General features: G+C 40.6%; 1 protein-coding gene across 4 annotated transcripts in view; it reads right to left on the reverse strand.

Annotated features, from left to right (window-relative positions):
* Positions 1-450: 450 nt before the first annotated feature.
* The window catches only part of dcun1d3 (defective in cullin neddylation 1 domain containing 3), a 31491-nt gene continuing 16986 nt past the window's right edge, over positions 451-14955 (reverse strand). For 2 of the 4 annotated variants that reach the window (XM_068003265.1, XM_068003264.1), the window contains exons 2-4: positions 11782-11866; positions 6205-6734; positions 451-2964 (exon numbers count right to left, since the gene is read on the reverse strand). In XM_068003265.1, coding sequence (XP_067859366.1) covers positions 2445-2964; positions 6205-6641 — 957 coding nt within the window. In that variant the 5' untranslated portion in view covers positions 6642-6734; positions 11782-11866 and the 3' untranslated portion in view covers positions 451-2444. Of the gene's footprint in view, positions 2965-6204; positions 6750-11546; positions 11688-11781; positions 11867-14955 lie in introns of all 4 variants that reach the window. The other 2 variants (XM_068003267.1, XM_068003266.1) reach the window with 2 other exon arrangements.

A 14955-nucleotide genomic window follows, 5' to 3' on the forward strand; every position in this document is an offset into this window, starting at 1 on the left:
GACAGTTGCAGTCAACTAAGGTACCTTGGCTGTTGATTACTGTCATGTCTTCCTTCTTCCAGTGCCACTGGAGAAATTCTGTGATCAGGATGCCTCCAATGGAATTAGTCTGGCATTCCCATATCTTAGTCTTCTGTCCTAATGTTCTCCCCCTACACTAATTATCTGCCAGAGCAAGGTATTTTCACCTCCATCCCCCACTGCAGTTTTGTAGGTGCTAGAGAGTAGGCATAGAACACCTCTCTTGCAGCCTAATCTATATAAATGCAAGTCTTTCATTAACTTGCCTGGCATCCCACCATGAATCTTTTCTTCCAAACACAGCTGATGGTTATTCTAAAATATTTATTGCTTTCAGCATACAGAAAAAAGTGAAAAACACTTGTGAAATGGTGATTTTTTTTTGTTTAAAACTGAAAAAAACAAAGGAAGTTATTGATAATTGAAATTACTAAGGATGCAATTGACTCATTTTAATTGGAAAATAATCAGTACGTAAAACATACAAAGCATTTCAACTTTAAATAAATCCATTATTTATACAATATTTGAATACATAAAATGTACAGTTGATGGTAACAAGACAGTGCATTGGTAGAAACACACTATTAGCAAAAAGTTGTTCATTTCAGTAAGTTACCTAAAAGTGATGCAAGGTGAGACAGTAAATTTCAGAAATAGAGACAAGTATCTTAAGTATGGTAACACAACTAAACAAACCAACAAGACTCACAACAACCCCACAGACCACAGAATTGCAGCCCCAGAAGTGAAAGCACCAAAACTTATTCTATAAAATATACATGTAGCACAAGCTAAATGCACAGATTATATCAGAGTTTTAAGAATTAAATTTGTATTCCTGCTACAGAAAATTCAGTGTTGTTGGTTCTGTGTAAAATCCAAGGTAGGAAGAACTTGCAATCCAAAATGACAGTAGACAAGATCCAAAGTCCTCAAGTAAGTTTGAAGGAGGAAAATTAAAACATTAGAAAATGTCATTTTTTTAGTTTTAAGATGGAAACCATTCATCTGATGTATTCGTAAAAATCAGCAAGATACACTCAACAGATGTAACACACCCAAAGGTTGTAGAATGCAATATGACATGTACGGTCACAAGTACACTTTCCACATGTCACTCATTAACTATAAAATTCTTTGTAACAAAAATACAGTAAAGTGGACATTTTTGAATTTTCACAAAAATTTGAATGGACACTGGAGGAAAAAAAGCCAAACCTCATCAGATTAATAGAAAGCTGTAGTTCAGTAATAAATTCAAGAAAAAAAAATAAATCACATTTCAGTTGATTTTAGTTAAGGCAACAGTATTTGCAGGACTGATCCCATTCCTTTAAGCCCTGCTGCCTATTGCTTCTTGAATACTCTTGGTGTTAAACCTGTGCCAAGACTCTGAAAATAGTGCAATGAGCTTTGTGAGTAAGCCACCTTGACAAATCAGGGTAGCAATGGTGTTCCCTCTAGGTGAGATGCTAAGACAGCCATAGATTTGATTTTATCCAAAGGGTTGGTCTTTGAACTCACTAGTAATTGAGGCAAGAATCATCAATGGGGCTTTCATGGTACCTGCAGGTGCAATCTACATAAATGCACATTTTGTGCCCCAAAGTGAACTCGTACTGGTGAATATAATCACGACGCGCATGCTCCAGTAGCACAATCTAAATTGTAACAATGGATTGTAAACCTAACAAGCTGAAACATGTTCAATATTTTCAGATAGAGATCCAGATCACTGTGACTTTACCAAGGGGAATTCAAAAGAACCCATCTGTTTATTAGGGTGTACACAAGGAAACAAACTTCACAGAGATGAGCCCACACGTGTAATGTGTGTGCATGTACTGCAAACCCTGGAACCTTGCACAGTGTACTAGAGTACAGTGCTAACACAACTACCAATTAGATGTACTGAAAGACTGCACTGCCATTTGAATAACTGACAGGAGTCGTGCATTTTGAATATAGCAACACTTCTCCAATTCTTGATCAGTAAACTGGTAAATGTTTAATACTGTCTTATATTTTATACTATTTTCACTGCTACAAGCAGTATCACACACAGCAGCCTTTTACTAATTCAATTTGCAGGAGTGAGCTCTGGCACTATTCAACTTTTTAAACCAAGGAATTCCATAACACCACAATTTTATAAGCAAAGACAAAAACTCTGCAATAACGATGTCAAACTACTTCATACTAGTAGTGTTCAAAGGCTGAAACTGATGCTGCTTTTATTAGGGCAACTAGTGAATTACTGCATACTTTTGTGAACAAGCATTTTTAAAAAAGGTATTACCCAATTGCTTAAAAAGTGCCTATAAATTATTACAGCATCTTGGAGCCCTTTTAGCAACAAGGCAATTGAGGGTGGTGAGGAGCAGTAAACTACATAGGCTGTCATGTTCAGTTATTGCTCACTACTCATTATCTGTTACGTGGTAGTCTGTAGCAATTTGTCCTAACATTTCCACATTTGCAGCCTCCGTAACTAAATGCAATGCTTCTTCAGCCAGCCCCTCTTTTCTTCTTCTTTCCATTTCCCACTCTACAAATGTGTCAAACAGGCTTGGCCAAGCCTCATCCTCACTGTAGTTTGTTAGATCGGGACCTATCACCTGAATAAAATTTAAGAACATGTTCCACGTATCTCGAGAGATTCCCTTTATTCCAGGCGGATTCTCAGTTAAGAAGCTCAGCCACTGGTCCAAAATGAATGGTACGTTCTGCGTGAACACCAGTTTCCAAAGGGCAACAGCTATTTCCCTCCGTAGCGATCGCTGGCCTTCCTCAGAGTCTAGTCCAAACTGAAACGTAAACCGATACAAATCTTTGAACTTGTCCTCAACTTTGGCTTCATTCATAAGGCTTGGGAATCTGGCACGGATTCCTTCAATACTGTCTGCATTTAATGCTTTACATCCCTCCACAAATTCTTTCCTATATAAAAAAGGATTAAAAAAAAATCACAAGTCTTGAACCACATAACCAGCCAATACATGAAGCAAATGTTCTCAAGGTGAAAAGAAATGATCCTTCAGATGTATTTATTTTTTGAAAAAGTTAGAAACAGTATACTTTTATCTAATACAAGTGACAATCAGCTTTTTTATACATTAATTAACAATGATTTTAACCTAATATCAGAGCACCTTACCTGTGCAACATACATTCAAAACTTTATCAGCCCAATTTGTACAATAATTCATTAATACACAATGCGAATACATGTTTTAGTGTTCTGAATACACCTCTGGCTGGTGTAATGATTGAGCTCATTGGAAAGTCTACTGTATCATGCATGCAAGTTCATTAGCATCATAAATAAACTCCAAATTTTGTAAAGATTAGGATCACATGGAGAATAGTTTACACCACCCTTTTAACTCTCAGACACCCTATGGTTTCCTCATTTATGTTAAAATTATCAATTTAAGTTTTTTGGCACACCTTTAAAAAAGTGTCCTTGCATTGTCACATCACAAAACATGTGTTTGTGTTACAACATAGTGAATAAAAATGTAAAAACCTGGCAATTCTCTTCTGCCAGTTTTTGAAACTCTCTGGTGTGGTCAAAATAGCAGAGGCGAGAGCGACAGCGCCACCAGTGTCTCATGGTTTTTCACAGAGGGTGCAGTGGAGCAAAAAAGAGTGCGAAATTGGGAAATCCCAGTCCTGATACGATGACACCCGTCGTAAAGTGTACACGTAGAGATTGCAGGCAAGGACAGGATTATGCAGGACTTGGTACCCTGCCTGAACAGCTGACGTTCACAGTATAGGCTCAGGCACAAAAGAATGACCACTTGGGCGAGATACTGAAGAGCTATCCGTGGCTTTGTAACCATATTTCACTGCCTTCAGGAGACGACAGAAGAGAATTGGAGAAAAGGAAAACAACAGTTCATCAAAATGATAAACCATAATCTGGCCACCAATAAGCCCATGGAGAAAGCCTTACTTTTTTTTTGATAATTCACCAATTAATTTTGTTTACTGTAAACTGCACCAAAGAATTTCAAAAACTGGTAGACGAGAACAGCCAGGTAAGAACTATACTGGGCCTCATCTTAACTTGTGTGAAAATTCCACTATCTGGATGTAAGAGCCCCTGACTTGCACTGATGGGGGTGTGAGCATGAAGAGTAGCAGTGGCAGAAAATAAGTTCTATAAGTAAACCATTAGGGAGAAAGAGAGGAAGTGGCTGATCTCGCCCATCAATAGTAACAGCAGAAATATTCCCTCCCAGATCTCAAAGTTTGATAGAAACAGATAGCTCAAGAAAGGGGTCATTCAGATTGAACTATTAGGATCACCAGCAATTTATTGTTTTTTATATATAAAAGAGAGGCACTTGGTAGTGTTCTATATGCTTTGTCTGCTATTTCAGCTAAGTCTTCTACTTCTATTACAACAATTTTATCAATTCTGCTCTCCCTCTCCAGTATCCAACCTAGCTTTCCCATGTTCCAGGACTTGCTCGGGTACCCCAAGAATATGAACCCTACCCTCCTGCAGTGCAGTCATGCAATGACCGTCCTAATCTTCCCCTCCTTAACCTGACACATGGCACAAGACGCAATCCAGAGACTAAGATGTTGTTTTCAGTTTAGTGCCTAACACCTTAAACTCCCCCTGGAAGACATCAAACGTACTTCAATGTCACTGGTTCCAACATACAACATGACTTTTGGCTACTCCCCCTCTCTTCTCAGAAGCTTTCCAACCCATTCTATGATGTTCTTCACCCAGGCACCAGGGAGGCAACATACTATTTGGGAATCCTGGTCACAACTGTAGAAAAGGCTATAGAATCCCCAAATCAACCACTCTCCTATTCTTAGTATGTCTGCCTCTCATCTCCTCCTAGATAGTCCCTAGCTCTACACTGCCACAATGTTGCTCAGGATCACCATCTTCCAAGTTACAATCACTGCTGACCTCATACTTGGTCACCATTATGTATCTATTGGACAGCTGCAGTAACTCAAAGACTTGAAAAGAACTGTTTGTTAGGGGTTTTGGGGAAGATTTCTTTACAATGCATTTACAATTTTGCTACAAATAGTGAAGACAGAAAATGTTCTGCCATATTATTCTATGATTCTTTGCAAAAAAAACCTGAATTGTTGTTTCCTACATTACAACAGTGACTACACTTCAAAAGTACTTCATTGGCTATAAAGCACTTTGAGACGTCCTGAGGTCATGAAAGGCGCTATATAATTGCAAGACTTTCTTTACTTCCAAAATTGTTTTCCTGTGTCAAACAACATGGTGCTCTACCAGAGTATAAAATTAGCTTGAGCAAGATAATGCTATAAGCTTTAGCTCTCACCTCACAATCCAAAATTGTAGTATTATTCCTTCTTGGATAGATTTTACTGATTTTTTACTTGGGTGCAGAGATCAATCAGACTCTGATCCTTGTATAGGGCCAAATTTTCTGCTGTCTTCAGAAAACTCAAGGAAATGTAGCTAGTGGGTTGGCTCTTTCCATTTCATGACTGAATATAGTTAGCATTCTGAAGATGAACATACTCAGTGTCTGTTGTACCTTTTCCAAATGCTGCCAGCATGCAGACCCTGAACCGCTTTTAAAAAGCTGGCCTGCTTCATCATTCAATTTATTCAGAATCACAAATATCAGTAATTCAGTTAGGCTGCTTACAATTTTCTAGGAACTGGGGAAGAGGGGTTTGGTGGAAGGAACTGTACCCCATCAGTACTATTTCAATGGATTCACACAGCAAACAAACAATCACATGGCATGGCAAGTAATTTTTGTGGCAGAGATTTGTCATTGTGCAGATATTGGTATTTTCATTGCTTTCGGGACTTTCTAAGCTTAAATCATAGTACTTAGGTAGCAAATAGCACCACACAAGGGTAGAAATTCACAGGATGTCAAGCTGTGATAAATCACTTGTAGCGCAAGTGCTACTCACCACCAAGCACGTCTCATCCTTTCAGCATGAAGGGGCACACGAGACAGCCTTACTTTTAGTCCTTTCAGTCAGAGTAGAACTACTTTAGCTCTTTCATGTAGTTGATAGATAGATGTTTACATCTATCATGATGAATACAGCATTTACTCACAGTGTCTGCACTGGAATGAATACAATCTTAAAAAATACTTTCTGCAGTGATTATTTTCAAACTTTATCGGAAATTCTTACCTGGTAAACTTGCACATAGTAGCTGCTTGAAATTTCCACGCTAATAACAACACTATGAACTCAGTAGGATCCACAGAAAGGTCATTGCAAAACCACTCCATGCCCTCCTCTAAGATGGCATCCTCATGTGCGTCCTTATACCTGCTAAATAATTCTTCAGCTCTCTTAAGTGAGAACTCCTCACGATGTGAAAAAGGTTCTTCTTTTTTACTGTCTCCAGAATGAGCAAGTTGGGGCTGGGTTGATTCCAATACAACATCAGTTTTCTTTGTTCCATTGGCAAGTATATCTCCAGAAGCTTTTCCACACATCGAGTTAAATTCTTCACCGGGGCCGGCAGTTTTCTTAACATGTGATTTGCTACCAGATTCTTTGTCTCCAGTTTTACTGCCCAGAGAAGAAGGGGGGTTTTTGCACTTGGTGACACACTGGCCCATGTTTCTTAACTGCAGCTCTAAAGCAGTCCCCTTCCAGTCACGCTCCCTCTCTGCTCCTGTTGCTCCATACACTTCAACTTGCCATCAGGAATGCTGTTTAAAAAGAAACTGAAAAGATGAACATAACATTCCACTATTGCTTATTTTACCTTTAAGTTACAATTCTCATTTTAATATTGTAGTACAATTTCATAAGTAGGAGTTATTAAAACAAGTATCATGAGCGTGCTATTGTTAAAAATATAAAAAGGTATAAGCAATTGTAATTTAGTTTCAGATTTAGACCCAAACCCACGATTCTCTCAGCAAGCTTTGTTCTTCAAAGTTGAATCTTGGACCATTAGAAACTCAGAATTTTTTGCCTTGCTCATTCCCAATAAATATACATCACAAATAGCAAATTTTAAAATAACTGACTCCCAAACAGCTTGTCCAGTCTCAATAAGTAGATTTAAAAGTTGAAATGTGGTAAATGCTGCATAAAGAAATATAGTATATTTGTTGATTAAAGTGAAAATTTCAAGCAGGACAGCAACTTCTTTTAATGTGGTGTGCTTGATGAGAGTTTTTACATGTACAGCATCTTTACAAACATTTGTGAGGGTCTGCAGCATGAATTAATGGTTATCACAAGTTCCATAAAAGGATTTGGCAGCCAAAAACACACACCCAGATGTAACATTATAAAGTGTAGACAGTTGGCATAACTGTCAGGATTACACCACTAAAAACTATGGGATACCTACAATAGAGCCATAAATACATGCAAACAAATATGAACCACTTCAATAGGTCACAACTTGCATATCAATACCCTTTATACAATTACTGACTACAACCTTCCCTCAAAAAGTGAAATGAGCACACAGTTAGACTGCCTTATTCTTCAATAAGTATCTATATTTATAAAAATGCACACACCTTCCTGCTAACTTTCTATTATTTCTACAGCCTCTATTTTGTTTAACAAGAAATAACCCTCTCTCCCAATGGAAGCACGTGACTATTATGTAGGCAAACATGAGGAGATGGACAGTGAAAACTACTACCAACAACTGCGTAGAGTCCATGCCTCAAAAGTATTGCAAGTTCATCAGGAGTAGGCTATATTTGGAGAGGGGGAAGACAGACAGACAGACAGACATAAACAGAGAGACAGAAATTTTAACTCTCAAGAACGGGTGGGTTGGAATAGGGTGGGAAGTAAAAATTGCAGAAATTTGAAGTGCGACTGCAACCTGGCTCCAACCCGCCCACTTCCAGGTTTAATGGAGGCAGTTCGGGGGGCAGGCGACCAATCTGCTATCAGGAGCCGGGTCGGTCAATGAAATCTTTTAAAGGAGGCTGTGTGCCTAAATTTTTATTTTTATTTTTAATCCATGGAGGCTGGGTTTCCCGGGTCGTGGAAATCCTGCCAGATAAAAGGAGGCGAGAAGGGCCAGATTCATGAGATAAGTGCATTTACATCACTGCTTGTGGGCCAGGAGGAGCAGGAGTGCTTCCCCTGGCCACCCAAGCAAACCTCTTTACAAGCCCCGCGATTGGACCCCAACAATGTCCAACTTCGTCCCGACTCCCCCCCCCACCACAATCAGCCCCCCCATCCAAACCCCGAAGACCCCAACCTCTCCACAGCTTCCCACCCCACTCCTCACCCCCAATCCAAACCCTGAAGACACCACTTGCTCCCTGGCTGCTTTCCCTGTCAATCTGGCTGGCTGGCGGACGCAAAACCTGTTGAAAAAAATTTAGAAGATGTCCTACCATCAAAATCATCGTGGGTGCAGGAAACCTTTACTTCTGGGTTTCCTGTCCGAAAATCCTCCTCCCCATCCACCTCCCACCCCCCCGCTCTCTTCCTGGCTCCGAGTAAATATCAGGGCCAGAAAGAGACAGACACTAACAGCATCATTAAAGCAAGGAAAAGCTCAACCCCAGTGATCAAATACTTTGGCTAGAACCCTGGCAGCAATTTTGATATGAGCTTTAAAAAAAAAGCAGGATTGAAATAAAACACCCCAAGTTCACTAACAATGTTTCTCTGGCCAAACACAAAGGAATTTCACAATAAAAACTAGTTGCTTATCAACAGCCGTTTTAAAGGATCATTGGCTTGCTATGGTCAAGTGTCATCAGCATCCTGCTACAAGTAAATGGTAGACTCATTTAGGTGGCACAGGCTATATGGTCACATCTGCACAGAATATAGGGAGGGGGAGATGGAGGGTTCACATTAACACGGACAGCTTGGCCACATGTCTTCCTCCTGCAAAGCTAATTCCTAAAAGTTAACACTTAAACAATCAAAATGAGTAAAACTATGACAATTTCTCCCTTAAGTTTAAACTTTAGATCAATGATCTTACCTGCTCAACTAGTTGGTAACAGTATACCATCTACTACACTGTTACCCATTTGTTTGGAGTCATGTTTACCTTATTTTACCACACAAACAATTGAGTGGATATCATGTTATTTCTTTTGACATAATAACAAAGCCAAATTCTCACATCCACATGATGGAACTTGTGTTCCATTTCAAATTTCAGTAGATTGGGTCAGATACCAAACTAGATTGGAATCATGGATATCTAAGAATAGTTTCCTTATCCCAGGTCAGGTAAAGCTGATCAGCAACTAGCAAACGCAGCTCACAACACATTTAGACTGCAGCCTTCCATGTTTATAACCAATTCTACTCAAGTTAATGTCATACCATTGGTTTAAGGCAGTCTAACCTCTGAAACTCATCTATTCAAATTTAAAGGTCAAAGCATGTTCACCATCATAATCCTTTTCTAAGACGTAATTAAAATGGCAGTAACATTATTGCATACATACCGATTGATCTGGGTTTTAGACGATTAGTAAAATAAGTTGGATATTTTCTTATCATGAAATCAGTGGAGGCATGAAATGGGGGCTGTGCCTGCAATTTCCAATTGGCAAGTCTCCAGTCTTGGCATTTAATCCATGCGCTGTCAGGCAGCAACAAAGAACTTGCCTTTGGGGAATGAAGAAGCATTATTCTCTTATTTCTCAGCCAGCCTACCTGGCTAGAGTAATCACTAGTGACATTAATTGCATCAGGTTTGACATGGTGTAGGTAGCACCTGGTGTTACTCAATACACTTGAACAGTTATAAGTTGCTTTAATGTAGCCTTCGAAACTCCAACCATACACTCCCATTTTATTGTGTAATCTCACTCCTCACACAATGATGGAGGGAAGGTCATTGATGAAGCAGCTGAAGATAGTTGGGCCTAGGATGCTGCCCTGAGGAACTCCTGCAACGATATCCTTGGGATGAGATGATTGATCTCAAATAACCACAATAAATTTCCTTTGTTCCAGGTATGACTCTAGACACTGGAGAGTTTTCTCCCTGATCACCATCGACTTAAGTTTTACTAGGGCTCCCTGATGCCACACTCAGTCAAATGTTGCCTTGATGTCAGGAGTTGCCTTGATGTCAAGAGTAATCAGTCTCACCTCACTTCTGGAATTCAGCTCCTGCCCATGTTTGGACCAAGACTGCAATGAGGACTGGAGTTATCACTTTGCTGATGATTGGAAGTAGGCTGTTAGGGCAGTAATTGGCCAGGATGGATTTATCCTGCTTTTTGTGGACAGGACATACCTGGGCAATTTTCCACATTGTTGGGTAGATGCCAGTGTTGTAGCTGTACTGGAACAGCTGGGTTAGGGGCCCGGTTAGTTCTGGAGCACATGTCTTCAGCAATACAGCCGGGAAGTTGTCGAGACCCATAGCCTTTGTGATGTCCAGTGCACTCAGCAGTTTCTTGATTACATGGAGTGAATCAAATTGGCTGAAGATTGCCATCTGTGATAGTGGGGATTTCAGGAGGAGGCCGAGAAGGATCATCCTTTTGGCACTTATGGTTGAGATGTCTTTTGTACTTGTGCTGCGCTCCACCATCGTTGAGGGAGGGAATGTTCATGGAGCTTCCTCCTCCCATTAGTTAATTGTCCACCACTATTCACATCTGGATGTGGCAAGACTGCAGAGTTTTGACCTGATCCATTGGTTGTGAAATCCCTTAGCTTTGTCTATAGCATGCTGCTTTCACTGTTTAGCATGCACGTAAGTCCAGTGTTGTAACTTCACCAGGTTGGCACCTCATTTTCAGGTACGTCTAGAGCTGCTCCCAGCATGCCCTTCTACACACTTCAGTGAACCAGGGTTGGTCATCTGCCTCGACTGTGATGGAAGAGTGAGGGATATACCAGGCCATGAGGTTACAGATTGTGGTAATATAGAATTCTGTTGCTGGCCCACAGATTATCATGGATACCCAGTTTTGAGCTGATAGATCTGTTCTTAATTTAATGGTGGTAGTGCCACACAAATGATGGAGGGCATCCTCAATGTGAAGATAGGACTTTGCAGTGGTCACTCGTACCAATGCTGTCATGGGCAGGAGCATCTGTGTTAGGTAGATTGGTGAGGACGAGGCCAAGTAGGGTATTTATTCCCTTGTGTTGGCTCTCTGCCTAAATACAGAATTATGCAGCTGTAGCGTCCTGGTTTCCCTGAGCTCAGGTTTAAAAAAAAAGTCTAAACCATAATCAAAATGGGCATAAAAAGGCAGGACAAAATGGAGGTAAAATACAAAACGGCAGGCGGACCTGGGAGACTCGCAAAACAATGCCATCTAGTGGCCTGCAATTACAGCACGAGGCGCAAATGTTGGCTTGGCTTATCCCAATTGTATAATATTGACATAAAAAGCCCATGACTCAAAAATTATGATACAAGAACCCATATCAAATAGTACAAAGAATACCAAACCATCAGATATGTATCCTGGCTTTAGAAAATGGCTGTTGAGTGTGATGATAGATTAGCATAAGGGGAATGGACTGTTCAATATGCAACTTACTTGATGAAATTTGTTGAAATGCCATGTGGACAGGAGAATCTGATCCCTGCATAACATCAGTGAGTTGGCAAACAGGGACTGAAACTAGCTTTGTGGTTCCTTCATCCACTACGATTTCCAGTTAGCTTCTGCAGAAGTTTACTGGCAGACCAGAATACAATAAATTCCATTTTAAAACCACCTCAGGAGAAACAAGTTGGAAAGCAGATTACAGAAGGCACGCTGCTGTACTTACGGAAATAAATGCAGGAGTTACGGGTGGTCTCTGTAGCATATCGGTTTGTTGTATACACAGCGATATAGTGTTGGCACATGTAAATCTGTAAAATTTAAGTGGAAAAAACACTTTTCAGCAAGAAACCAACATATAAAAGAAATACATGTGCCCTATCCTTATTCTGGTAATGAGAAGGTACATTTACATACATTAGTTTTAAATCTGGGCATGCTCAGTTTTGCTGCTACAGAATCACTGCCACTGCAAGATTTTTTTCTGAGTCAAATGGCTAGTACCATTTGGACAAATGTACATATCATCTTAGTTTTCCACTTTCTATTCATTCCTTCAGCATTTTTTTTAAACTATTAATGGCTATAACAATTGAGAACCATTTTGGTGGAAATGTTTTAAACAACCATCCATGTATATGGAGAGTTTATGTCAATACTTCATGAACTGTTATAAAGGAGCTCAAATAGTGAGCGCTCCTTGGTATTTATAGAAAGACCATAGCGCCCACTATGGTTTGGTTAAAACAGAGATTAAAGATCAGGAAAGTCACACGTTTGATTCCCTGTCTATGCTGATTTAGTTGACCTCAACTGGGCAGTATGTGGGGAGCTAAAATTGGCTCAGCACTCCCAGTTTAAGAAAAGGAGGTGGGGGGGGGGGGGGCGGGGTGCGGGAGGGAAGCAGTCATGGTTCTGCTCCTAACTGCTATCCAGTGACCCCTCACTATAAGTGCACTGGGTGAAGACAATACCGTGCTCAGTTGCAATTGCCCTGCAGCTGAATAGCCTTCCGACTCTCACTACCTGGGCTCACACATGAAGAACAGCCACGGGGCGGGGGGATGAATACCAGAAGATGATGATCAATACCCATGGAACTACACCCCCGCAAGGAGTCAACATCTTCAGTAGGGTGGAGAGTTGAGGGCGGGGAGGGGAAAGAGAGGAAAAGAAATTGGCAACGTGAAAGGTTAAACTACATTTTAAAACAATAGCTCCAATATTGAACACAAATTATTTCACACAAGCTTGTCATTCCAAAACAACAGGCTGGTTGACTTTACATATACTACTTATTATAACAACAAACAATTATATAGCACCTTTAAAGTAAGAAAAAAAATCCCAGAGGTGTATGGAAATAGGGGGCTCTGTGCCAAAGGAGTAGATATTAAGAAAGGGTGACCAGAAGCTTGGTCAATGAGGTGAATTATAAGAGAGGGTCTTAAAAGTAGATGGAGGAGAGGCAGAAGGGAATTCCAGAGTGTGGAGCCTAGATACCGAAAGCATGCCCACCAATGCTGGGGCGGGGTGGGTGGGGTGGGGGGGGAAAGAAGGGCTGCACAACCGGCTAGGGTCAGAGGACCACATAGTTTTGGGGGGGGGGGGGGGCGGAGGAGGTGTGGGGCTGGGGGAGGTTAAGGAGAGACGAGAGCACGGAGGGATTTAAACACAAGGATGAGAATTTTAAATTTGTGGTGTTGGGGACCAGGAACCAACGTAGGTCAACGAGGAAAAAGGTGAACAGAACTTAGCGTGGAATAGGATATGGGCAGCAAAGTATTGGATGAGGTGAAGGATGGGAGACTGACCAGGGGTGCATCAAAATAGTCCAGTCTGAAGGGGTCAACGGCATGGATGGGGATGTCAGCAGCAAATGGGCTGAGGTAAGGACAGAGGTGGATAATGTTACGGAGCTGGAAGTAGGCAGTCTTTGTGATGGAGAGGATTATGGGGTCAGAAACTCCAATCAAGGTCAAATAGGACTCAGAGGTTGCAAACAATCTGATCCAGCCTGAGACGATGGCTGAGGAGGCAAATGAAATCGGTGGCAAAGGTACGGAGCTTGAGGTGGGGGCCAAAAGACAATGGCTTTGTTCTTACCAACGTTTAGCTGGAGGAAATTGCAGTGCATCCAAAACTGAATGTCGGACAAGCTGTCTGTCAACACAGAGGCAGTGGAGGGATCAAGAGAGCTGATGAAGAGGCAGAGCTAGGTGTTGACAGCATACATGACCTCAAGGAGCATCATGAACGTGAGGAAGAAGGGGTCGAATAGATCCTTGGAGGACTCCAGAAGTAATGACATAGGGGTGGAAGAGAAGCTATTGTTAAATATATTCTGGCTACGATCGGATAGGTAACAGTGGAACCAAGCCAGGATAGTTCCACTGGGCTGGACAACAGAGGAGAGGAGTTGAAGTAAGATTGTATGGTCGACCGTGTCAAAGACTGCAGAGAGATCGAGAAGGAGGAGGTGAGATATTGCACCATGGTCAAAAAGAGTGTCATTTAAGACTTTGGTTAGAGCCATTTCAGTGCTGTGGCAGGGGCAGAAACCTAACTGAAGAGATTCAAACAGGGAGTTGCAAGAAAGAAAAGCACACATTTGGGAAGTGAAAACATGTTCAAGGACTTGAGAGGAAAGTGAGATTGGAGATGGGGCGGTAGTTTGCAAGGATAGAGGGATCGAGGGATGATTTTTTGAAGTGGGGGATGAAACTGCTCTCTAAGCATTATAGATTATAGATCTGTTTTAGATTACATTAAGGGACATAGGCAACAATCATTGTTTGTACTTCAATACAATCCACAAATACCAGTAATCATGCAAGCTGCTGAAAAAAATACAATCACTAAGAAAAATTAGTGTTCTTACAAAATACGCACGAATACTTGATAACATATGTACATTGATTAGTGATAGATATCTTGCATGTCAATATTTTATTAAAATTGCCTCCAAAATCTCAGGTCACCTTTTACTGAACTCTTGACTTCCTTTCTGTGCATGTAGTACTGCTGGAAGGATCATGCACGGTATCAATGTACTTTACATTATGACAGACATTAATTTGATCAGAAGCAGCTCATATCCTATAAAGCCCCAGATCCTGTATGATGTTAAAACACAAACCTATTTAACACCATTCCATGCTATGTTGCCCAAACTAAGTTTTGAAATATACTATGAAATGAAAACCTATATTGCAAAGAAGACTTAAGATTATAAAGAATACAAGATGTCGGGATTTCACACAAAATGTGCTGGAATAATCAATTCAAACACTAAAATTTGTTTTAAAAAAACATTTGATTCAACAATTAGTACAAAATTCAAAATACTGTTGGGGTGTAAGGTTAACACCTCAGTCAACAACTCACACAATTACTGTTT

The sequence above is a fragment of the Heptranchias perlo genome, chromosome 22 (assembly GCF_035084215.1).
Source record: "Heptranchias perlo isolate sHepPer1 chromosome 22, sHepPer1.hap1, whole genome shotgun sequence".
Classification (NCBI taxonomy): Eukaryota; Metazoa; Chordata; class Chondrichthyes; order Hexanchiformes; family Hexanchidae; genus Heptranchias; species Heptranchias perlo.